The following is a 26880-nucleotide window of genomic DNA, read 5'->3' on the forward strand; positions in this document are numbered from 1 at the left end:
ACCGTTCCTCTTGTCAAGAAGTTCACAGAAATATTTTTTAAATCCATAAACTGCTCCATTTTGTAGTTTGAATTTATGAATAAATGTTTCTTTCATCGGAATCCAGCAATGTTGAATGTCAGCTGCTTTTCTCAACCATGGTCAGTCAATTGAGCTTGTTGGTACATTTTTAAAAAATTTATTTTCCACTCAAATGTTAAGGATTTGGATGGAGTAGTCTAAAAAACACCGGGGAAATATGGAGCAGAATTTACCCCCAAATCTTTATTCCAAACTACTGTATCTAAATCAACTGTACTCAAAAAGGATACTGAAAAATTGAATTTGTATAAATATCATACTGTCTCCAAAATTTCTTCACTAAAAGACCACATACTATAACTAAGTGTTTTAAGTGCTCAGTTCTGACAAAGAACTACATGGGGGTTAATTAACATATCCTAGAAGTCACCAGAGGAGAGGCTTTGCATATCCACTCACCCAGGAATGTCAGGGTAACTATTTAACAACTGGCTCTCTGGAAAAAAAACATATTCCCTGGGACATACTTTTCAGTTTAATCCGTGTTCTTAATATTTTTTCCATCACTTTCTAGACTAAACAATAAATCAAGCCCTTTTATTTCCAAGGTGTAAATAAATGCTCACACTAAAAATCTGCCAACCACTTCACCAAGCACAAGGAGCTGGCTCTAGCACATTCCTGAACTCACCCTCCCTCTGTCAAAAAAAATATATCTAAATTTTAAAAATACACCATGGACTGCAAAATAGTTCAAGTAAGCTAGAAAAGATTTAAGATGATCTTAAACCTAGTGCTTCTACCCTGCTCACCTTCCTATTACTCCTTTTTTCTTAAAAAAAAAAAATACTTCCCTTTTAGGGTAATAAATTCAACTACTATGAGTGGTAGGGAGAACTCTTAGCCTCTATATTACTACTTAAGCTTGCTCCTTTCAAATGCATTCAGCAATCTTCATTCATAACATAGCAATTGGGCAAGCCCAGTAGAATTTTTAAGACCATAAGAACATAGCTTCATTTTTCTGTGTTCAGGGGGGGAAATGAAAATAAAATATAAATATGGCAATGTTTTGATTCATTTCTGTGAATGTGCCTAATGTGCTGTAAACTGTGTCTGTACTTTCAAACTAGACTTTAGCACCTGTGGGCACTCAATTTAAAGAAGTAAAAATGTAATTTTAAAAAATTCACTTAAAAGTACATTAACCACATACAATGAAACATACAGCAAAAACAAACAAACAAAAACCCACCACTTCCAGGCATTGTTTACCTTCTAATACCAAGAGAATTTTCCTATCACAAAGCCTTATACATAAGTAAATATTCAAATACTGATTCGACAAATGGATGAATCTTGCCGAAGTGGGACTAGATTGTAAAGAAGCTTAAAAGCAGTAAGGAGTAAGAAAAATGGAGGAAAAACACCAATTTTTGGAAAGTGGCCTTGCAGATTAAAAATCTTTGAAACAGAAGAATGGATGGGGTAAGTAGGGACTAAGAGGATTCTGTAGGCAAGTCTTATCTCAGCTGGGAAAGAGAAGGGTTAAACAAAAATGAAAGACCAAAAATAATAATAAAGTGAAACTCAAAGAGTTTAGGGTTATGAAAGGTAATGAGAGGGAGGGAAGCCTCAATGAAGAGAATGGGTTCAGGTTAGTATAAGCAAAAGAGATGGGAGAGACTAAATTAAGTGCTGACTTAAAAGAAAAGGAAAATGTATATACATATGGTCATACATATATACATATATACACACATAATTCATATATCCTATGTAAATTTATATGAAATATATACAACGCTAATGTAAGAAAACATAAACAACAATTATAACCCTAAATGTGAATGGATTAAATTCCCCCAAAAAAAGATAAGATAGAGGAAATGATAAGAAAACAAAACCTAAGAATTTGCTCCCTGCCAAAAAAAAATGTTGTAAAAATATAGACACATACAGGGTGAAAATGACTGGATAGAAGAAAATCTATTCTGCTTCAGGCAACTATAAAAAGCCAGAGTTGCAATCATGATCTCAGATAAGGCAACAATAAAATTTGAAAAAGTCAAGAGAGAAAAACAGGGAAACTGCATTGTGCTTAAGGACACCAGCAGACAATGAAAATAGCAATATTAAATGCATATGTACTAAGTTGAATAGCAGCTAAGTTTTTAAAATCATAAATAAATATAAAAAAGCAGTATAACAAATGCCTCTTTTTACAGAATTCATTTAAAAAATGAGTAAAACTAAAGGAATTGTAAGCAAAAGAATTGTAACCTAAAAGAAGATGAAATAATGGCATGCATGCAATTAAAAAGACTAGGAAATAAACCAATTAGCAACTCTAAAACAAATATAAAAGGAGAAATCTTTAAACTTAGAGAAATGCAGAAAAACTAAAAAGTTTTGAAAAGACAAACAAAAATCAATAAATTAACCTGAAAAAGAAAAGACAGAGAGGAAAACAAATTACACATCCAACAAGAAATAAAAATTATCAAGAACTATGACATATAACTATATCCTAACAGAACTGATTATTTAATTGATGAGGACCTTTTAAGAATATAAAATATCCAAACATAACAAGAAATTGGGCTTAAATAACCTAATATCAGAAAAATAAATTAAGCAAGCCATGAGTTAAAAACCTATCAGTTTCTAATGTTGAACTATTTCACAATCCCAAGGATTTTGGTGGGTTTTCTTTTCTGGGTCAACTGGAAGCATTGTTACTGCCTTCAGCCACCATGCTGGGAAGCGACCCATGCAGAGATGTAGCCTGGCCACTGTTCCCAAAGACCCCATAGCATATTAAATCATAATGAGGTCTAAGTAGATGCACTACCTGAACATTCAAAACCAAACCATAGGGCAGCTAGGTGGCGCAGTGGATAAAGCACTGGCCCTGGATTCGGGAGGACCTGAGTTCAAATCCAGCCTCTGATACTTGACACTTACTAGCTGTGTGACCCTGAGCAAGTCACTTAACTCTCATTGCCCCCCCCAAAAAAAGAAAAAACATATGAAAATTAGAAGAAATGTTTGTATACCTTCCACACCAAACACTGGAGGAGAATTCTTAAGGGATGAAGTGTAACAGAAAAGAAAAAAATGACAATTTTGACTACATAAAATTAAGACACTTTCACATGAATGAAATCAGTGAAGACAGAATTAGAAAAGAAACAGTGGAGAACAGAAAAATATTTGCATTGGTGTTTGGCCATAAAAGTCTGATATCCAAAATATAGAAAGAGCTGCCTCAAGTATTGAAATAATGACAGTCATTCCCCAATAGTTAAATAATCACTGGATATGAACAATTATCAAAAGAAGAACTGTAATCTCTAAGCAAACAAATGAAACTGTGCTGAATCATTAATAATGAGAGAAATGCAAATTAAAACAACTCTGAAGTTTTACTTCCCACTATGTAAAGTGGCAAGAAAGAAAAGAGACGGAAGTAGTCAATGGTGGAAGGGCTATGGAATGGGGGCACACACTATTTAGTGGAGCTGTTGAAGTGGCTCAAATAGTGTGTACCAGTAAACCCCCATTCTGTGCTTTGAATATTTTGGTATATCTCATTGAATGGATCAAAGGACATAGACAATTTAATCATTTTTCTTGCATAGTTTCCAACCACCCAAAGCACAGATTTGTGATGGTAAAATAATAATAATAATAATAAAAACCAGAAAGGTGGGCATTCATTGATTTAGAAATGGTTAAAAATAAAAGACCAAACCAAAAACCCCATGATGTAAGAACACAATGGGGAATTGTTGTACAGTAAGAAAAGATGAATGAGTTTAAGCCAAACCATGAGGATTATATATATGTGACTATAACAATGTAAATGAAAAGATCAATAAAGGGGAGTCAATCATAATCATAAGAATCATCATATCCTAAAAGAAGAAATAAAGAAATATATATGGCTCCCTCCCTCATGGCCAGTGGGTAGGGATCCATCCTGGGGCAGAATGATGGAAACAGTATAAGACACGGTTCTACTATTGTATTTTTTGTTTAATTGTTTTGTTTTGTCACAAGGCATCAATAGGCATGACAAAAGGAATCAATAAAATGTAATTTTTAAAGAGATACCATCTTATTATTTTACAAAACCCTTTTAAGTCCAACTTCCAATTATCTGTCATTTATTTTACGACTATGCTACACACAATAAAGCAACAGTTACATGAATGCATCGTTATTTTGTTTAATTGGAAAAGTTCTCAATTTGATAACTGTGAACTTTTAATTATTTGGTGATTAACGATCACCTTAGAAAAAATTCTATCTCCAACTGAAGGACGGTGAGACATAAACAACATGAGAAATCTCTCACAGTCATAATCGAAGCCTTCCCAGAAAGGATAAAAGATTTCTAGGTTTTCCTCTGAGAATTACAAGATCATTCTAGAATACAGATTGATGAATAGGGGGCTTTTTGAGGTGCCAATTATTATTAATCCGAATAAGCAATTTAAATATAAAAAATCTCTATTAGCATATTTAAATGACCCTAAAAGAAGATAAGAAAATGTAATGATTCTTTTAAAAACAGTTGTTGTAAAAAGATGTTTTCTGATTCCACTGGAATCCTTTTACAATCAGCAGGTTGGAGAGGATTTGTATTTTAAAATCTTGAAAGGATTCAGAGGCCCAACCCTCTTGTTTTACAGATGAGGAAACTAAGGCCCAGAGAGACATGATTTCTTGGAGATCAAAACTAGGTAGCAATAGAGATTTGTGCCTGGGACCATGCTCTCCTGAGAACTGAGTAGGACCAAGCTAGGCCAAGGAGGGCCTTAACTGGGATGCAACTGCAGCTCAAAAACACAAGGATGCCTGCTAGCAAAAAATATTGGCAATGTGTCTCTGAGCTCTCCACCACTGATGCTTTCCTTCCTAAATGACTCTAATGTACCTTGTGACTGTCTAGGGGGAAGGGTTTACAAGTCTATCAGGTAAGGGGGCAGCTAGGTGGCACAGTGGATAGAGCACCAGGCCTGGATTCAGGAGAACCTGAGTTCAAATCCGGACTCAGACACTTGACACTTACTAGCTGTGTGACCCTGGGCAAGTCACTTCACCCTTATTGTCCCACAAAAAAAAATTAGAACACAAGTCTATCAGGTAGAGAAGTTTTTACCTGGGTGAGAAGTTTTTCTTTCTCTTCAGTCTCCTCAGATGTGTGAGGCTCAGCTTCATCAATCTTCTTCTGCTCCTCCTTCTGAGCCTGGGCTGAATTGGGGAGTTCAGGGTTCCTTGGCACCTACAAATCAGCACAGCAAAAAGCAATGAGTGAGCAGTTAGGGAGTGCTCTTCTTGTGTCTCTAGACACAAAGCAAACTTAATGAGTGACACAGAGTCTAAACACATGGAGATCGTCTTTGCTACATTTATGACAAAAGGCTGTCATTTCATCTGTCATGAAAATCGTTTTTTAAATGCACCACATAGTGATTATACTCAAAGCCTATTTTGGACTACCTCATTCTAGCCCAGATTGGATTATGCTATGTGATCAATTACGTCTCCTATGTAGCTACTAACCTATAAGGTCTTCTTTCACTCTAATAGAGAAATCCTAGAACATGGAAAGTGGGCACTACCTTCCCCTATCCCCCCAATACCAGCATCACACAAAACATTCTCAGCTATCGGTATTTGTCCCTAGGTTCCCCGATCAGCTTCAAAAATTAAAGTCCACGCCCTACCCCTGCCACCCAAGTCTTTGGGTAAGAAGGATTGGCAACCCAAAGCCTACACCCAATGGGTGGCATATGGTAAGTTAGCCACACAAAGTGCAGAGGGTACTCTGTCTGGCCATTGATATCTATAACTGGCCCATTTTTTTTAACTTGAAAGTTTAATACAGGAAAGCAGTGATAGGCGCCTGGAGAGACAGGAGAGAAAAAAAGCTGAGAAGAGGGCAGAGAGGAACAGATAGTAGACATGGCATGGATTCACAATGCTGGTGGCAGAGAAAAGAAGAGATGACTGGGCTGGCAGTAGCCAATGGAGAGGAAAAGCAGACAGAGATGGCAGTGGCTTGAGGCAACAGAGACAGGGTGGGAGGGGGGGAGCAGGCAGGAGAAAGACACAAGTGGCAAACGCTCTGATGGCAGAGATACCAGAGTCAGATCCATAGAAGGGATAGCAAATCACAGCCTAGGGAGGCTCAGTTCCCAAGGGTAGGAGGCAGTACACTCACAGTGGGAACAATCATCATGTCACCATATATACACATAGTCTGAAGTCCGATAACAATTCAATAACCCACTTCTATGTCTCTATCTATGACAGCCAGGCCGATATCTACATCTAACAAAAGGGGACCGTCATTTACGATGGCGCTCTGTGAGGTCTTCCAAAGGTTTGTCAAAAAGAAAACAAGCTTAAAAACTAAAGGGCTACAGAATGGCATTCCCTGTGGGAAACAGGTAAGCCCCCTGCAATGGGATTCTTTTATAGGTGAATGTCACAGAATATCATATTTCTCACTTTCCAGGTGTGTGATGCATGTTGGATGGAGACGTGGGGAGTTGGAAAACAAGGTCTTTTTAATTTAACACCCAAGTGACCACTCTTATCTGAGCTTAGCACAGAATGATGAAAACAAAGCACTTGACCTTTAAAGGCTGAAGCGAATACAGCAGAGTGAAGAGCAGCATCTGCTGTGTTTAAGACATATGGGGGGGGGGGCCTATTAGAACTATACTTTCTCAATTTTTTGTTTTAAAAAAAGCACATCTGTAGGTCCAAGTGTTCACAGGTAATGTAAATATTCCTCTAAAATACCTGATGTAAACATTTTCTCTTTGACCTTCCCCCCTCACTACTTACTGTCTTTTGGTCAACCTGACAGCACTCACCTTGGAGGAGTTCATCCTGCCCTTCTGGTCTCCAGCTGACGACTGGAATGTATGTATGGCCCCTTCCTTCCTCCCCACCTTCACTTGCCCTCAAGGTCAAGCTTAGAAACCACCTCCTCCCCAGAAGTTTTCTCTTATCTCCTCCTCCTCAGTCCTCCCCCCCCCCCCGTCCCCAGAAGTAACCTCCCTTCCTTCCATAAATGTAACTTACCATCGTCCACTTTATCTCAAATAGCTACTTATGTGTCTGTCTTATGGGATCACAGGAGAGCTAGAAATCCCTGAGAGGTCATAGAGTCCAACCCTCTCATTTTACAGAGGCGCAGTTAAATTAGATGATGAAGGACTGGTTTATTCAGCTTTCTATCCCCCCCCCACCTCCCCAGAGAGCCCAGAGCTTGCACATGGTAAAACTGAATACGTTTGTTCAACGGAGCACATATAACTCAGAAGATTAAAAAGTCTTAATTTCTTACCTTAGGATAAAGAAATTGATATGTGTAGGGGAAGACTGGATCGAAAAAGCACGCTGGCATTTTGTATGAGCTATTGGGACAGGACTCTGCCCAGATTCAAAAACCACCAAAAAAGACCAGCCCCAGCAAAAACATGCAAACAAAAAAAAAAAAGCAGGATAGAGCAGGATGTAATTCAGGGTGTCCCTACAGGATGGCCCTCTCTCCTCCACAGTTAAGTTCTGCTCCTCGCATATAAAGCTGCTCTATGATACTCCTTTGGACAAAGAGCTAACTTGCCTATATAGAAAAGAAACAAAGTAAGGAATCTGTAATATCACGCATTCAAATAGAAACTTGAAGAAATGGTTTTGGTCAGTGACAGAGATAGGAAATCGTTTGGCAGAGCTAGGCAGATAGAGAAAGCAACAAATGTATAACAAGGGCAGGAGGAGAGATCAAAACGGAAAAGGGCAAGGACAAAAAACAGATAGGAGCCCAAAGCAAGGAAGGCCAAGTTCTTATGGAATTTCTGCTACCTATTCATCTGGAGAAAGGACAGGGTGGGACACTCAGGCCCATCTAAGGCAACCAGAAAAGGGGCTTGGTGATAGAGGAAACTGTGGTCTTCCCCACTCCCTCCTGACCTATAATAGGTCTGCCATCCATTCTCCCAGATCAAAATGTCTGATCAAAATTTCCCAAATCCCCTTCTTTAGGATCAGGGCTTCAAGGACAGGTGTCTGGAAAGGCAACCTACCAAAGGGTAATTCCTGCCCCCTAACCCTGCCTACAGCCCTGAAGGAAGGAATACTAACCCTTTTTTGTGTCCTGGACTCTATCTGCAGTCTGGGGAAGTCTAGGGACCCTTTCTCAAAAAAAAAAAATTTTAATGAATAAAATCAGAAGGAAACCAATTATTTTGAAATCCAGTTATCCGTTTTTTAACTGCACTTCAAGGACCTTGGATTGAGAACCCTTGATTGAGGGAAAGATTCTAAGAATACCCTGTGCCCAGAACTACCTGCCCTTTAGAGATGGGAAAAGGTAGCTGGGAATCCCACACCCACATCCCCCACACAACCAACATGATAAAATGCACACTTTTCAGTGCAAATGGCCTATATGCACTGAATTTGGGGAATTGGGGGTGGAGAACCAGACCTGTGATTTCCTTGGCATGGGGAACTCCCTAAAAGGAAAAGACTTCCATAAATGTAGATAGGCACGTGTTGTTGAAACTCCCAGGCTTGAGAGATACCTGGGGCACAGAGCAGAGAAATGACTCACCCAAGGTTATAGCCGATCTAGGGGCAGGACTTGAACTCTGGTCTTCCTGAGTCCAAGGCCACTATCTACTCTGTCTAGCTTGCATTGTATTAATCAATTTCCATCACGTTCCCTCCCCAATATAACCTGCACACAGATATCAGATTCATCTTCCCCAAAGTGCATTTTCAGGGTATCATTCTCTATCATCAATCAGTCAGTGAATCAACCAGCATTTATCAAGTGTCTGAGCTAGGCTCTGGCCATTCAAAAGCAGCTGCCCTAAAGGAGTTTCTGATCTAGCTGGGAGGGACCTTAAGTTCCCATCTAGACAAGAGCATTTGGGAGGCAAGGCCTCAGCAGCTGGGGAGGGGTACGTGAGCTGAGCCTCAAAGAAGCCAGAGTTCTAAGAGGTAGAGGTGAGGAAGGAGCAGTAAACCCTTATAAGTTGTGTGAAGAGGAATAATGTGTGATCTAGCTAAAAAGATGGGCTGGGATCAGGTTGTGAGGGGCTTTCAAAGTCAAGCAGGCTGTTCTATTTGATCCTATAGGTAATAGGGAGCCACTGAAGTTTACTGAGTAATCAAATAACATGATCAGACCTGCACATTAGGTGCAGGTATATGAAGGATGGTTTGGAGACCAGTTGTGGAGGCTTGTGATAAAGGGTCAGAACTAGGTGGGGGCTATGTGGGTATAAAGGGTAACATGTGAAAGATGCTGGGGAGGTAAAACCAAAAACTTTGACCCTAATTTGAGTCTGAGATGGCCCCAGGACATTCAGTTAAAAAGTCCAAAGGGGTCTCTTGTGGCATTCGAAGTCTTGTACAAACAAATACTGCCTAATTCTTCATTTTTCTTCTTTAGCTAATCAAGTTCTTCCCAGACCAATCTCTTCCCTGTCCCCATAATGTGCTCAGCTCATTCCTTTTTTAATGAGCCTGCTGATGTCTTATCATCTATCTGAAGTTCATGTCATCCCCCTTCTACTCTGTACAATTGATTCCTTCCCACGATGATAAAACCACAGAATTTGAGAGCTAGAAAGGGTCCTAAGGTCATTTAAAGCAACCCTTTCATATTAAAGGTGAAGAAATTGAGGCAGGCTGAGGTTAAGTGACTTGCCTAGGGTCACACTGCTAATTAAGTAGCCATGGGCAATCTCCACTATGTCACCTAGCTGCCCAAACTGGAAGGCTATAAAATATCTTCCAAGGACATGTAATATATTCTTTCAAGAAAATATTAATATCTAAAATAATGGACCTGTTCATCAGGTAAATCCCAAAGAGTAAAAAGGTTTCCCAAACCTACAATGGAAATTTTAAGCCAAGCTATCCAGTACTAACTACTCTAAAAGTTTCCAGTAAATAGTATAAAACTTCCCGACCCGCCTCCCCCCCAGCCCTAGTCACTCCTTGGGAATTCACTTCATTTCTGCCTGCCTCAGTTTCCTCATTTTTAAAATGGTGATGATAATCATAGCATCTACCTCCAAGGACAGCCATGAAGATAAACTTGAGGTAATATTTGTAGAATGTTTTGCAAAACCTTAAAGCACTATATAAATGCTAGTTACCATTATTCTAATTGTCATAATGGAAAAGACTTCATCCTGCAAAATAAAGTGCTTCTTCTTATTTAGAAATCCCACCTAATCAAAGATCCTACTTGAGTTAATGAAGGCAGAGTTAAGAACAACGAATATTTAATACAATGGATTCCCAGACCTGCAACAAAAAGCATCATCCATTCTGAGACTAACGACTTCATTTAGAACTTGACCCTATCCAGTCTGCCACTTATTTGCCAAAAGCCTGAACAATGGAACAACATGGAATGCCAGACCTGCTCTCCAAATCCAATGGAAGAGTTAGTTCTGAGGCTTTCAACAAGCTCCCAAAATCTCTTCCTCGATATTTAAAGTGGGCAGACCTTTCACGGATTTTACTTCATCTAACTCTTGCCAGAATTTGGCTTCTAATGGCAGTAAGCTGGCAAATTACAGCCCGGCTCCTTCAATAATGCCCACCAGGCACTTCCAACAGGGTCGGTATGTCATCGTTTGGGCCCGGATAATGTACGACCTCAATCTCCGAAAAGGAGATTTTTAAAAGGAAACTAAGCACAATTTGGACTTCGAGGCAGAGAACTAAGCGGCATTGTATGAAGAGCTATGGGGTGGGGAGAAGAAAGGGACCTCTTTTTTGTCTTGAGCCCTCCGCCTGTGTTTTAGGCAGCATTCCATAGAAATATGAAATGCCAGATTAGATGTGATAGCACATAAAATGAAAACAGGAACCTGAAATCAACTCAAATCCTTTTAGTTCTACCTCTGCAAAATTGGTTGCCCCCAGTGACGCATCCCCCAAACTCACTAAGATTACAGAACTGGCCTCCCTGCGGAGAAAATGCTGATATTCATTCCTAAAGAATCCTGATTGAGAACCAATGTCAAAAGGTGTTTGTATTTTCCTCATTTACAAAGAGGAACCCAGACAAACTCTTTCACTCCCCATCTCAAATCCAACTCGGCTACTATTTCCCTGAGGATATTTAAAGGAGGTTCCAAGGAGTGTAAACTGATAAATTGGGGGGGGGGGTTGAATTATACTCTCCCAGCATATGGATCTTGGTGATTCTAGAAGAAGTTAGTGCTGCTCCTGGAGGCTCCTAGCCATTGAGAAGCACTGGTTTACACGCCAAAGGAGAGGCAGCAGCGGGCAGTCAGGAAGATACCCTCTAACAGAGACTGCCCCAATGATCCTGGGCAGGTCATGGAAACTCTCACTGCCTCGGGCACCAAGATTATAAAGTCACAGAAGAACTGCTGACCTACCTCAGTACTGAGAGGGCTCCCACAATGAAAAGAAATCACAGGTCTGGGCCAAAACAAAAATCATCTTTTTAAATTGAAAAATAACAGCAAAAACAAGTTGAATTGTTCTTACTCAGTTAAACCGTCTAGGGAGTAAGCTGATCACTTGGGGGGCACAGTAACTATATGTCCTTTTAAGTGGCTCATAACACCAGAATCAGCAAGAACCGAGCATTCCTAAAATGAAGCAGCTCACATTTACCAAGCACTTTAAGGTTTAAAAAGCATTTTCCTTATAACAACCCTGGGAGAGGTAGTTAGCATATATTATCATTCCCATTTTACAAATGGAGAAATGGAGTCTGGAAAGGTTAGATGTAGATGGATTCAAGATGACATGGCCAGGAAACTTCTGAGCCAGGATGGGAACTCAGGTATCCAAGTCCCCAGACTGCCTCCCATCTATTCATTTGGTGACCTCAGGTATGATTTACTATCATCTTGACTGTATTATATTACTTCCCAAACAATAGCCAATGATAATTATCTAAAGATTTATCCCTTTGAGCAGTTACATTTTGGCCATCAGTAAGGACCTATATGATCTCTGATCATTCTGCTGATTGGTCGTTAATGAAAATACAAATCTAAATGTGGCATTATTGGGCACCAGTGATGAAAGTCCAGTAACACATCCCTCAAAATTAAGGATAAAGTGACTCCCTCTCAATCATATACACTATAAAAAATGATGCAGAACATAGAAGATACTTCATATATGCATACTGACTGATTGACCCACCATAGAAAACTCTAAAAGGGTCATTTTCTTCCATGTCCACTGATAAAACTCAAAGAAGAGGAGGGAATGGTTTGTTTTGGGATGTTTATCCTTAGCCTTTAATTAATCAAGCTTAGCCTTTACTTTAATCAAATTAGTGAAAGAATACCCAAAAAAATCTTCATCTTAAGATATAATAAGCATTCATATAAAAGGCAAGGCTTTTGTGGAACTCACCAGACTGAATAATTTCTGCTCGAAGTAGGTGCCGACGCACAAAGGAAGCGTCTCTGATGAGGGTCACTACCCAGGAGCCCTCAACCCAAACTGGCGATGACTAAGATCTTCTGATCACACCCCACCCTACCTCAAGACTAACAGAGAACTACCCCGCCCCAAGCTTGGCTCTCTATGCTGCCCTCAGGCAATAGGAGACTTTCACCCACTCTGGGCAGTTGGGATTCAAGGCAGGAGAACCTCAATTTCACTATTTAGTTTTTCTTTTCTAAACAGAGGCAGTCCTCGACTTACATAGATTGTGTTTGGAATGCAGAATGTATTTTCCCACTGGAACTATGTGATAAATGGGGCTTAGGTTCCCAGCTCAGGCCAACAAACCCAGCCTATTTCAGCCATGACTACAGAACTGAACCACTGTTTATAACCTCGTTTCTATGGGGAAATGCATTCTAAGTTCCGACTTGGGATGCCAAGCGCACATCTCTCTCTAATGTGACCCCGGCAGTGGGAATTCCCTCAGCTCCAAGCTGCTGGTGAAACAGGGGAGCTCATTAGAGAAGAAAAGAAAGCCAAGGCTTCTTAGGACTGCAGAAGAGGGTACAAAGCCTGGGGGGGGCACCTAATGGTGGCAAAAAGCCCCCGCTCTGCCCTCTTCTCTCCTGCCAATTAACTTTTCAGGCAGAGAGGGAAAGGAGAGAGCAGCAGTGGGGGCCTACAATAGTCTACCCTCCCTTCCCCCCCACCACCACTACCACTTCTTATTCTTGTCCTCCTTCCCATTCCCCCTCAAAACCACCTCCCTGGGCAACAGCAGACATCATCTCACATTTTGGCAACTGAGGGAAGGGAAAAGAAGAAGCTGGAGAATGGGGAGAAAAAAAGGGTGGAAAAACCACCCAAAGCAATTCCTGGAACGGCAGGCTGCGATAGCAATCAGGTGCAGCTAAGTTGAAGCTGGAAGTCGATGAAGTGAAATCTAGGACCGTACCCAAAATTCAGTGGGTCGCACTGTTAGTACTGTTGAGTTTCATGAGAGAGCCAAGTTGCACTCTCTAGGAGCCTGGGGTGGCCCAGCATGGGTAGAGGCTTGCTGCTATGCATGTGGCTGGCTACCCAGAACTCCCTAACTATTTAACTGCTGTTCCTTGGATCCCTCCCTCCCCTGCACATCCCATCCCCCCACCCATTAGGTCACAGTTGCCATGCTCACAGACCTTCCTCCTCTTTGGGCTGTAGAAGGCCAAGTGATCATCCAAATCTCAAGCTGAAGTGGGTCAGCCCCATTTTGAGGTCTAAGAATGGGTTCATGAGGCAAATGCTAGGCCTTCTTTTCAAGTTTTCCTTATGATCAGCATGGTAATCACGTATCAGATTTTAAAGTGGGAATATTAACCCTTCAGACTTTGAGAGACAATATGTTTTACCTCCTTTAAATCTCTATATACCTTTGTTACATGGATTTTGGGGGTTTTTTCCTTGTGTTCAGTAGAGAGAGGAGAGGAGCAGGAGGGAGAGAAAACTGATTCGTATTCATGAAAATAAAAAGTAATTTAAAAATAAACACCTTACTTGTCATAATCCAGACCATTGAGATAAAGAAATATAATGGGGCAGCTAGGTGGCGCAGTGGATAGAGCACCGGCCCTGGATTCGGGAGGATCTGAGTTCAAATCTGACCTCGGATACTTGACACTTACTAGCTGTGTGACCCTGGGCAAGTCACTTAAACCCCATTGCCTCGCAAAAAAAAGAAACATAATGATATGCTTACCAATTTGATGAATTTTTAGCTGGTCCAGTTTGTTGTTGTTGTTGTTGTTGTTTTGGGGGTTTTTTTTGTTTTGTTTTGTTTTGTTTTCGGTAAGGCAATTGGGGTTAAGTGACTTGCCCAGGGTCACACAGCTAGTAAGTGTTAAGTGTCTGAGGCCGGATTTGAACTCAGGTACTCCTGAATCCAGGGCTGGTGCTTTATCCACTGCTCCACCTAGCTGCCCTGTTTTTGGTTTTTTTTAGTGAGGCAATTGGGGTTAAGTGACTTGCCCAGGGTCACACAGCTAGTAAGTGTTAAGTGTCTGAGGCCGGATTTGAACTCAGATCCTCCTGACTCCAGGGCCAGTGCTCTATCCACTGCACCACCTAGCTGCCCCAATTTACCAGTTTTTAATAAGAGGAAGACCTCCATCTTCAGGCCTGGGCTGGACAGTACAGCTCCCACAATCCCAAAATACACCTCACCTATATCCTCCCCTACCTCACTATCTTCCTTTTTCTTCAAAACTCCTTGTCTGCCCCTTCTCTTAAAGTTTCCCAAAAAGGCAGGTACAGCTTTTCTGCTTTAAAACCTGAAAATATGTCTTATCCATTCCTGTGGGCTTCAAGGGATTCATATTTCTAAGTATTTCCTCCACTCATCTCTAATCAGCCTCCTGCTCCTGGACAGGCCAGAGGTTTTCTGAAACCTAAGTAAATCTGTAGGCAGGCCTGGGTCATTTTGGTTGAGATCCTTCTCAGTATTTCACACCATAGCAGCCTGATCTAAAAATCAAAAGCCTTCCCTCCAGCTCTGTACCCTAACTCCACTAGTAGCAACAGGGAACGCATCTGGGCACTTAGCAGCTATCAAACTCTGACCCCCACCCAAGTCACAATCCAAAGAAAAGTTGCAGATATGCATAAAGTCAAGGACTTGAACAAATGCACAACAGGCATATGGTTCCTACCGTTTTACTTTCAACTATGGCTGTAGATGTCTACTTTTTTAACCTGCCCTTCACTAACTAGTTAATTTTTTTGTTTTGTTTTGCTTTTTTGTTTTTTGAGGGGCAATTGGGGTTAAGTGACTTGTCCAGGGTCACACAGCTAGTAAGTGTTAAGTGTCTGAGGCTGGATTTGAACTCAGGTACTCCTGAATCCAGGGCCAGTGCTCTATCCACTGCGCCATCTAGCTGCCCCTAACTAGTTAATTTTTAAACCTCTGGACATAGCCTGCCCAGATTAATTAACTCAATTCAGTTAACTTATTCTGACTTAATGGCATTCAGCACACCTCAAAAATGGGGCCTTCATCTATTCTTTGTCACGTCCTATGATATCGTGCCAAAGACGAAATGTTCGAAATTCATAAACTCATTATCATTCCTACCCCAAACACAAACACATGGCCCTCTAAGAACTATCCACAAGCATAAACACAGAAGCCCCCTGGATAGACTTTACCCAAATTCCCTTGCCCTTAAATCACAGCCTTCCTTTTAATTACATACACAAGTCCCTCCTTTAGGCTTTGATCATACAAACAGGGCCATGATGAAACTCTACATTGATATCGCGTCCAAATACTGCATGATGTTCCATTCATTGGTGATCCAGGAACATTTCATGGCCACTTAGATCCCTTTTTCATTTTGTAAATACACACTGCCCTGACCCGTCCCCAGATTCAAATGAAGCACTACTTTAACAACGCAGCGGATTCCCTTGCTAACTAAACCAGGGTGGTGGAGAAGAAAGGATTACCTTATAACCTATAGTCTTCCGATAATAAAGAATTTCTTTCTCCAGAAGCTCAAATAAACGTGGTGGAAAGAATTGAAAATCTTGGATGTTTGGTTGTTTTGGAGGTCGGGGGGCCTGGAGATGGAAAACAAGTGCATTAATATGAAAAAATACATAATTATACTTGACTTGTTATGCTAAAAAAGAAAAAAAAGAAAATGATTGTATATGAGGAACTCCTTTCTAACACTTGCACTGGGGGAAAGGATTCCATTCCCCTTTGAGGTTGTGTCAGAGTGGGCCTTTTGGGACACAGTTGTCCAACCCAGAGAGGTGTGAATTGGCTGGTGGTATGCCCTAGTCTACAAGCCACGTTCAGAATAGAGATAACCAGCTTCACTTACCTTTGGAACCTTCGGCTCACTGACACGTAAAGCCTCTCTGAAGTAGGCATCCACTGCATAATTGGCCTTGCGTTCTCGCTTGGGAGGTTCTATCCACTCCATCATGCTGAGCTAGATACAAGACAAAAACCAGGTATTTAGGCATTTCCAAAACACGTTTGGAAAAGAGAGAAAAGATGCCTGACAGGAGGGGGAACCACATGAAACCTGATGAAAAAGCCATAAACGGTTTCTCAAGAATCTCAGTTTTGAAGAGCTGAGTTAGAATTTCAACGGAAAGGTTTTCAAAGTGATGCTAAAATTCTCTCCAACAATTCCAGTGGAGTATGTACAATATCTAGATTGCTGATATGATAGGACTCTCATCTATATTATGACATAACCTCAGTGAGTGAATTCTAAGTGTCAAGGGAAATCATAGATATCAGTTCAGTGGAACTGATATATTTATGAAAAGAATAAGAGGTACAACGAGTAAAGACTATGGGCCGCATCACAGTAGGAGTTTATCATACATCCTTTGAAACCAAGAGAAAGACGTGAATGACGCATGGAAAATAGAATTCATAATCTCCTTATCTGCCACCACCCTAGACTACCTGGGCAGCCTCTGCTCCTTTAGGGTTTGCAGAGTCATCATCAGACAATCCAGTCCAGGTCTTTGATGCTGTCACCTTCCAAATACATGTGGAGGTGCCCTGAAGCCCCCTGGGGTTCCCAGTTCACCAGCTTCCACAATTCCCAAGACCTGAACTTTTACTCTACCTCAGTCATCCACAGGGGTGGTCATGTCTTAGACCACAAGCATCATTCACAACTGCTCCTAAAATGCTGAAATTCCCTTCTCTTCTTGCTCTGTGGTCCTTTCATCTCTCCTCTGCCTCACTCCTAAACCTATTTCCACAACCTTTAATTACTATTGTTATCAACAACAACACCGACAACAGTAATAATAGCTAACATTCATATAGCACTAACTATGTGCCAGGCTAAGAACTTTACAATGATTATCTCATTTCATCCTCACAACCACTTTGGGAGATAGGTGCTATTATTATCCCCATATTCCAGACAAGACAACTGAGGCAAGCAGCAGTTAAGTGACTAAGAGCTGGTCTTTATGTAACATTCTAAGGTTTACAAATTGTATTATATACATTATCCCTTTCAAGGATCACAACAACCCTCTGTAGCAGGTACCTCAGCTCTCAACATCCTCATTTTATAAATAAGGAAACTAAGACAAAGGAGTAAAGTGACTTGGCCACAGGCCCCTAGCTAGTGTTCGTTTGGTTTTTTTGTGGGGCAGTGAGGGTTAAGTCACTTGCCCAGGGTCACACAGCTAATGTCAAGTGTCTGAGGCCGGATTTGAACTCGGGTCCTCCTGAGTCCAGGGCCAGTGCTTTATCCACTGCACCACCTAGCTGCCTAGCTAGTGTTTGTTTTCTTTTTTAAAGTGGGGCAGTGAGGGTTAAGTGACTTGCCCAGGGTCACACAGCTAGTAAGTGTCAAGCATCTGAGGCCGAATTTGAACTCAGGTCCTCCTGACTCCAGGGCCGGTGCTTTATCCACTGCACCACCTTGCTAGTGTTAAGGGCAAGATTCAAACCCAACTCGACCTGACCCCAAGTCAAGATAATGACTCCACCCACTATATCATGTCACCTCTCAGTGAAGTGAAGTGAAGTGACTTGCCCAGGGTCACATAGCTAGTAAGTATCTGAGGCCAGATTTGAACTCATGAAGATGAGTCTTCCTGATTCCAAGCCTGGTATACTCTAGCCACTGCAGCTCCACCTAGCTTGCCCTCCCCCACCTCAGCATACAGTGCTTATTAAATGTATCTCTAATTATTTTGTTGGACAGAATATGCCCTTCTCGCTTTAGGTCTTACTAATCAGTGAGATGTAATCTGGTTCTAAATTTAGACAAACCTCACAGGAAATGACCAGATGATTCTGTTGTTGATCAAAAGTATCAAAATTCGGGGGGGGGGGGGGAACAGCTAGGTGGTGTAGTAGATAAAGCACCAGCCCTGGATTCAGGAGGATCCGAGTTCAAATCCGGCCTCAGATACTTGACACTTACTAGCTGTGTGACCCTGGGCAAGTCACTTAACCATCATTGCCCTGCAAAAAAAAAAAAATTCTGGAGGGACTCTGGGTTGTTCCTCTTCTCCCTTCCCACCTCCATTGGCTCCTCAAAAAAAAAGCACATCTTCCTCACCATGAAGAAGTCCTCCACTCACCCCTGCTAGCCCTTACACTCACCATTCTAGTAGTATTACCTTCTGTTTGTGCTTGACCTTCTGGAAGCCCTCTACACAGGGACTCCTGGGATCCCCAACAATTTGGCTTCTGTCCTCCACTAAAACAATTTTTAAACCACCAAAAACTTCCTCCTGAGTAAATCTAATGATGGCTTCTCTGTTCTTGGTGACACCCCTCTCCAATTAGACAATGGTGACCACTCCATTTTTCTTGAAATTCTTTCCTCCTTGACAATACCACTCTCCCTCTTCTCCTCTCTTTCTGACTTCCCTCTCTATTAACTCCTCTTACTATCCTATCAGGCTTGTAAGGTTTGAGTCCTAGTCTTCTCTTATTCTTCCTCTAAACATATTCCCTTAATAAATATATTTGATCTCATAGATTCAACCATCATCTCCACATATAGGATCACATCTCAGAAGCCATCTTCTCCAACCCCTTTATTACCAAGGAGGTAAAGAGACCTGCCTAAGGTCACACATATAGAATCCTAGATCTATATCTAGAAGGGATATACAAGGCCACATTTTACAGAGAAGGAAACTGAGGTACGGGGAGGTGAAGGCGCTCCCTCAAAGTCACACAAAGAATCTTTGATCCAGAGCAAAAAAATGCCTCAGAGGACATCTAACCTTCAACCCCTTTGCACTTTACAGAGGAGGAACATGAGATGTTGGGAGGAGAAGTGACCAAGGTCATTCAGGCAGTGAGCATCAGGGGGAAGACTTGAACCCAGTGCTTCTTGCAAAACCTCCCCACTCTCCAACATTTCCTCCCATTTATATTTTCAGCACTGACCCCTTACTTACCCTCTTTCTTACATGAGCTCTCAGTCACACCCAAAATGTCTCCAAAACAGAACTCATTCTTTTCCCTGATACAAGATCTGCTCAGCCTGACCCATGAAAATCAGTCTCATTACTTTATCAGCACACTTCCTATTTGTCACGGTTTGCATTTAAGTAATATTCTTTCAAGTTTCAGTTGTCTTCTCAGGGGAATATTTCACACATTTGGAGAAACTAGCTAGAAAAATGGAAGCCACAAAATTTCAATGTAATCTTGGCTCAAGGTCTTTGGAGAAAACATCCTGCTTATTTATTATTGTGTGCATAAATGACTTTTTACTTCAGAAATTTTCTAATATAACTGAGGTTAAGACGAAATGCCCAGGCTAACGCTATAGATCCCTCTATGTCTGTGTGAGATGGATTGCATTGCTAAAAGAATTAGCAACTTTTACCTAAGCTAACCAAGTAGATGAAAATTAGATCAGTTACTTTCTTAAAAAAGCACGTTTGCTTCCTACGAAGGAAACTCAACAGGCTATACTGATATCCAGCCTCTTACAAAATTAATTTCTTTTTCCTCAAATGTAGAAAACATTGTTAGTAGCAATAAACCCCAGGGCACAATTCTCAAATTCATAAAAGTCACACATAATGAGTAAAGGATAATGTAAAAAGCAGCTTGGTTCATTACAGGGGTAATTCCACAGTGAAAATGCAGCAAGGCCTTCAGCTCAACAGGAAGTCAAGAACCAGGGACAGTAACTGAGCATCATCTGTATACCAGTCGTGCTGAAAGCTAAAATGATCAAGCCTCTGATTCTTAATAAAATTGACAAATATAAGGAAAAAAACTTAAATAACATTCATTAGGCTAGTTCACAAAATTATGGCTTTAAATGGATATTAAAAAGTTGCCAGGCTAAATAAGCATCAGCCTCACTGATGATGCTGTCCCTGGGTACCATTATGTGGGGCTGCTCTTGGCATTTCGTTCAATTCTGTATGTTGCAATGGGGTCTAGCTATAAAAAGATGGTTAGACTAAACCTCTTCAGACTCCTCTAGACCACCTTATACCAAAACAAATAACCCAGAGATATCTCAAACTCAATATGCCCCAGACAGAACTCATTATCTTTAGCCCCAATCCTGACCTTCCCTATTACTTGCAGTCCCTCAGGCTCCCAACTTCAGAATCATCCTGACCCCCTAACACTCACTCTCTCCCTCTCCCTCCCTCTCTCTCTCTCTCTCTCTCTCTCTCTCTCTCTCTCAGCCCCTCATGTCCAAACTGTTGCCAAGGCCCATCAATTCTGCCTCTGCAGCATCTCTGAAGCCCCCATCTCCTCTGCCTCGGCCCCCATCCTGGTGTGGGGCTGCATCACCTTATGCCTGAACTATTCTAACAGCTACTGCTGGATCTGCCTGCTTCAAGTCTCTCCCCTCTCCAATCCATCCTCCCAAAGCTCAGGTCCAACCATGCTACCCCCTACTCAAGAAAGCCCAGTTTGAGAAAAAATCCCATTCAGTTTCTCAGAACGAAATCTAATCTTTGGTTTTTAAAGGTTCTCCTAACCTCACCCCTTCCTACCTTGTCAGTCTTCTTACACTTTCCTCCCCTCCACGTACTCTGGGATCCAGTGTCACTGGCCTCCTGACTGTGCCTTGCACAAGACACTCCACCTCCTGACTCTGGGTATTTGCTTGGGCTGTCGATCACGCCTGGAACTCTCTCCCTCCTCATCTCCGCCTCCCCGTTTCCGTGGTATCCTTCAAGTCTCAGCTAAAGTCCCACTTTGTGCAAGAAGCCTTTCCTGGTCCTCTTTCAGCTTAGTGCCTTTCCTCAGAGATTATCAGCAATTCAGTCAGGATCTATATTGTTTGTACATAAGCTATTTGTATGTTGGCTCTCCCATCAGACAGTGAGCTCCTTAAGGGCCTTTTGCCTTTCTTTGTAACCCTAGGGCTTAACACACAGTAGCAGCCGGCACATAGTAGGCACTTAGTAAACGCTTGCTGGCTTGATGGGACTAGATATTATAGGTAAGTTCCAATCAAATTTCGTGATCATGAAAAGCCTGGCTTGGTCATTTTAGGGGTGAGGCAAACAGATGACAGAGTCAGCAAGACCTAGATTCAAATACTCACTAGAATACTTAGTAAAATGTATGACCATGGGCAAAGCACCTCATCTCTCTGGGCCCCAGCTCCTCTGTAAAATAAGGGAGCTGAACTTAATGACCTCTAAGGTCCTTTCCAGCCCTAAGGCCATCATCTGATGATCCCATATGGCCTTATATTCTTTTCATTTAATTCACTTCAATAAATAATGATGAAGCAACTTAGGAAGTACAAGACACAGAGAGGCAACCTGGTACCATAGGTGGAACACTGAGCTGGTAATCAGGGAACCCCAAAGTCTGAGCATGCTTCGGCCACAGACTAGCTATATAACCCTGGGCACTGTCATTTAACTTTGGGGTTCCCTGGCTAAGTACCTGGGACTCAGGGTGGGCTGTGATCTGCATTGGTGGGAAGGTTCCCTAAACCAAAGAACAAACAGGCACTTCATTAGGTACCAAGGGTACAGAGACAAAAAAGTTAAACAGTACTTCTCCTCAAGCAACTTATATTCTATTGTGGGGCACAATTAAGACCGTAGGATGGAGAGTAATATGAAATGTCAGGAAGGGTCAGCTGGAAGTAGTGGAGGGCTTTACATAGCGGACTGAGGAGTCTGCATCTTGCCCTCTAGGCAAGAGGTAGACAAGGAACGTTCTTGAAAGGAGGGAGTGATGGGGTCAGACCAGTGTCTCGGGAAGAAGTTTTTAGATGCTGTACAGATGAACAAGAGAGAACTGGAACCAGGGAAATAGTTTAGGAGGCTATGAAACCGGTCCAAACAAGAAGTAATGAGGGCTTCAACTAGGCTGGAGGCCAAAGGAGTAAAGAAAAAGGGAAGAATGTGAGAGATGGTAGAAATAGATGTTTACAAAGGCCATTTGTGAAACTCGGGGTCTTTCAGTCCCACAGGCAAAGTTACCTTTTGTTTCTCTCTATAATCTTCACCTTCAAAGTTGTACAAACTTGTTTCAGTGTCCATGGTGAAATTTCTAAGAGAGCTCTCTCCCATTTTCTGCAGTCGTTCGTTCATTTCTGCGGTCTAAACACACACAGGAAAGCATGCTCAGATGGCCAAATTCTTTTTTTTTTTAATCTTTAATCTCTTATAGACATTTTCCAACTCTGTTTAAACATCAGGGTTTGACCTGCAATGTCCAACATGGCCCGCTTACAAGACAAAAGATATACCAAATAACCTTGTAGCAAATATTAACTAGAATCGAAATTCTATTTGTCCCCAAGTATTTTTCATTCACTATTAACCTACTATTCTCATCTTTGTTTTCCTAACAACCCTCAACTAACAGCTGTACATTTATATTAGAATCTCTGTTGGATCCATTTTCTTTGAATTGGTTTATTCCTCTAGGAGATAAAGGCACATTTGGGGCCAGATGGTACAATGGTAGGGTACATGCATAAGATTGCCCAAAATTCAATCAAGGACCTTAGAAATAGAAATCTTATGTCAATTAATTTGCATGCAAAATTATAATAGTAAAAACTATATTACTCTAACACCTAAGTAATCTTCCCCTTATTGTTTTATATAATAGCAAAAAGTAGGAAAATGTAAGATTCAACAAGCAAATCTGCTCTGGGGTACAACTGAGATTTGGTGGGATGAACCCAATGACTGCAAGATTCTGTGGAGAAATCTACCCTAGCCAAAATGAGGACCAGAGGTAAAGAGGGCAAGGGCTGAGCTATCCTGTATCCTCTACATCCTGGGCTGGGTGTGACCCTAGCCCTTCCTTCAGATACCTTGAAAGCTGATCCCTCAATGCCCTCAAAGTACTTTCACTGCCAACACAGGTCTCCTCTGTGTAGACCTGGTCCAGTTCAATGGCTTTTCCCATTTGTGCTTTCTGTATTGCCCTTCCTGTTTCCTCTAGAACCACATCCCAGACTGTGGGATGTGTGGCGGTTCCACTATCATTAATGGGGGGGGGGGGCCGAGTTTGTCCCAAGAACAACTAACACTAGCCCCAAGTGAAATGGAGCGCCCTTGGTCAGGTTGGTGGTCTAGGCAATTCGGGCTTAGGTGAGAACTGTACTACATGGCCAACTCGGAGATTCTGTGAATTCAAAGTATTCCAATGGATCAATAAAGAGTAAGCTTTAATCCAGTGCCTCCAACAGCTTTTGAAAAAGTTGTTGCAATGGAGCCTAGCAGTGCAGTACTCAATAAACCAAGAAACACAAATGACTGTGGGAATGACTCCTTAACATGGGCTAGTGGAAATATTAGAATGCAGACTAGTAGAAATTAGGTTAAGATGAACATGCTCTGTCATTTCAACAATAGGGTCCAGATAGATACACAAATGGGAAAAGTCCATGGGGAAGCACTTGGAAACAACCGTGGTTATAAAAAAGAAAAGGATCAATAAAAGTTTTGTTTAAGCTCTTGGCCTAAGACACGTAATTTTTTTATCATTCTTACTGGAAATGAGGTTTCCCTATATCACCCTAGTTGGACACAAAGAGGCCATTGATGCTTGGGCCTACTGTTGACCACCATGAAAGCCTTGACCTGCTCCATTTTCCAACCTGCACTGGTTCACCTCTCCTTGGGCAGCCCATTGGCCCTAGGTCCCAGGGGCTCACCATACTGGTGGCAAAGTATAGGACAGATGCTCAGTGGGCTTTAGAAACCCTAGTGCCCTCTATATTTCCAGAGTTCAAGCAATCCACCGGCCTCAGCTTCCCCTGATAGCAGGGGCTTTAGGCAGGCTAGCCCTAAAACACGTAAGGGACAAAAATGAATTGGCTTTGAAGTGCATCAATTCCCAATTCTTTTTCAATAGGCATGTTAATCTTTTATTCCCTCCCACGAAAAGCAAAGCACATTGCCCTTGACTGAAACAAACACCAAATTCTCATAATAACCGTAAAATGAACATAATTAAGATACAAAGTTCCATTTTTAAATTCTACTTGAACTGACCTTCTTTTCCCCTCTCTCTAAAATAGTTGTAATGTCTTCCTCTGTCAGTTCACTTTCTTTGGAAGCAAAAACATGTGTGGCTCCGTGACGTATCATCTGCAGCATTTCGTCTTTTGCCAACTTGTTAGACTGTTGATCAATGAGCCTACCTAATATCAAAAGTAAACATCACGGACTTGAAATGAATTGTACTACAAAGCACCATGTAAGAAAGTAGTGATCAGGGGCAGCTAGGTGGCGCAGTGGATAGAGCACCAGCCCTGAAGTCAGGAGTACCCTAGTTCAAACCTGGCCTCAGACACTTAACACTTACTAGCTGTGTGACCCTGGGCAAGTCACTTAACCCCAATTGCTTCACTAAAAAAAAAAGAAAGTAGTGATCAGCTTTGTTTCTTTGGTGCTGACCTATTTCATTCATTTTGGAGAACTTACTGTATGGAAACTCCTTATACCTGGATCAGACAACAAGACTTACTTATAGAGACCAAGAGTTTGCAGAAGCATCACAAGGTTAAGTGATTACTTACCCACACTCCCAAAGCCGGGCCAAGTTAACAGTAGGGATTCAAACCCAGGTTGTCTCCCTCTTCAAAGAGAACCTTCTATCCACCCACATTCAGCCTCTCAACCAAACACTACCACATTTAAACCACAAGTATAATCGGACAAGTTTACAGAGTTGTCTAGCTTTGATTTTGCCTCAGACCTCTCTTTTCTGCTCCGTCTACCACTCTGGCATTAGATTCTTTGTCTAAAATTCTTTGAAAACCTAGAGTGGCATCTTTTAGGGGCTTCAGAATTTCTGGAGAGCAGGCTCTCCCTTATAAATGTTTGCAGAAAAAAAAAACCCACAACAGAACACTTTGTCCCCTGAATACCAGGTGTTCCAAATTACATGCTATTATAAATAAACCAATACCAGGTTAGCTGAGGTTCAAATATACAAGCTGCTTATTAAATGTCATAGACAGATAAGACAGTTTTAAAATAATTATGTTTTCCAAGAAGATCCTTTTTTCCTCATTACTAAAACTGTCCCTCTATTGCAAGCCCTGACTAATCACAAAAAGACATCTTAAAAGTAGAGGCCTGGAAGAAATTGCAAATAAACCAACTAAGGAATCAAATGGATATTTCTACACCTATATGTATATATATACACACACATACATTGATGAATATTATGGAAAAGCATTCGATACCTTGCTGTATAACAATAGAGTCAAGCCTCAATTTTATCTCTGCTCTTTCTACAATCCTGTCTTCAACAGTGTTGTCAGTAATAAGCCGGAATACCCGCACTGGCTTCTTCTGACCAATACGATGAGCTCGATCCTGGTGGAAATGAACCAAATGCATGTTACTGGGGATTCTGGATCCGATTCCTAGTCTACTTGGGAGTGCAGACTCTGTTCAGACTCCTTTCATCAAGTCTTTCTCTATTCCAACCCACTCACCATTCTGCTGCAAAAGTATTATTCTTAAAAACACAAGGCTGAATGTGTCACTCCTGTTCAGCCTATTCCCCACTCAATAAAGTTCAACGGCTCCCCATTTCCTCTGGGATGACATGTAAACTCCATAGTGTGGCAGTGAAAGCTTTGTATCTGGCCCTTGTTCTAGCTTTTCAACCTCCTTACAGAATACTCCCCTCCCGTCATACTGGTCCTACTTGCTGTTCCTCACCCATGACTCTCTATCTCTGAGCCTTTGTGTTTGGCTGTCCACCATGTCTGGAATGCTCTCCTTCCTCACTTGAGTTTCTTAGAATCCCTGGATTCCTGGCAAGCCACAGGAAAGCCATTTCTTGTGGCCCCCATCTTATCTTGGTCTGCACTGAGTTATGCATATCTTGCTTCCCCCATTAGAATGTAAGCTTCTTGAGGGCAGGGGCTACCTTCACTTTCACTCTTTAACCCCAGTGCTTAAAGGCACAGTGCCCAGCACACAGTAAGCCCATAAAAAGTGCTTGTTGATTGGCTGTTTGCACTTCCATCTTTTTCCCTTAAGGAGGGAAGTGTCTACTGCCTATATCCACACAGCTCCCCATTCACAGGAGGCATATTCTAGGTGGGGAAAATAGAAATATCTGGAAATACTTTCCTAGAGATAAAGAAATCAAGAGAGAAAAAAAAGCAAAAGCTCCAACAGATTAGTTTGAAGGAAGGTACTTACTTAGGGATCAGGTAACTCATTACTGGCAAATTGACTTTCACACTAATAATGAAATCCAAAAGTCACTAACAAAAGCAGGTGGACATGCAGCACAATAGCAAAAATATCTGCTGTAAGTCAAAGCCAGAGAAGACCTCCTAGTTTCTGATGTTTACCTAAGCGAGAATTTTTAGTGTAATTTGAACACGGAGG

At 41.5% G+C, this 26880-nt stretch overlaps 1 protein-coding gene across 11 annotated transcripts in view; it reads right to left on the reverse strand.

Annotated features, from left to right (window-relative positions):
• The window catches only part of SMARCA1 (SWI/SNF related, matrix associated, actin dependent regulator of chromatin, subfamily a, member 1), a 112139-nt gene that overhangs the window by 18841 nt on the left and 66418 nt on the right, over nt 1-26880 (reverse strand). For all 11 annotated transcript variants that reach the window (XM_043973986.1, XM_043973984.1, XM_043973989.1 and 8 more), the window contains 6 exons: nt 25716-25848; nt 24514-24662; nt 22483-22602; nt 16380-16490; nt 15997-16110; nt 5192-5314 (listed from right to left, as the gene is read on the reverse strand). In XM_043973986.1, coding sequence (XP_043829921.1) covers nt 5192-5314; nt 15997-16110; nt 16380-16490; nt 22483-22602; nt 24514-24662; nt 25716-25848 — 750 coding nt within the window. The remainder of the gene's footprint in view (nt 1-5191; nt 5315-15996; nt 16111-16379; nt 16491-22482; nt 22603-24513; nt 24663-25715; nt 25849-26880) is intronic.

This window comes from Dromiciops gliroides, chromosome X (assembly GCF_019393635.1).
Source record: "Dromiciops gliroides isolate mDroGli1 chromosome X, mDroGli1.pri, whole genome shotgun sequence".
NCBI classification, from domain to species: Eukaryota; Metazoa; Chordata; class Mammalia; order Microbiotheria; family Microbiotheriidae; genus Dromiciops; species Dromiciops gliroides.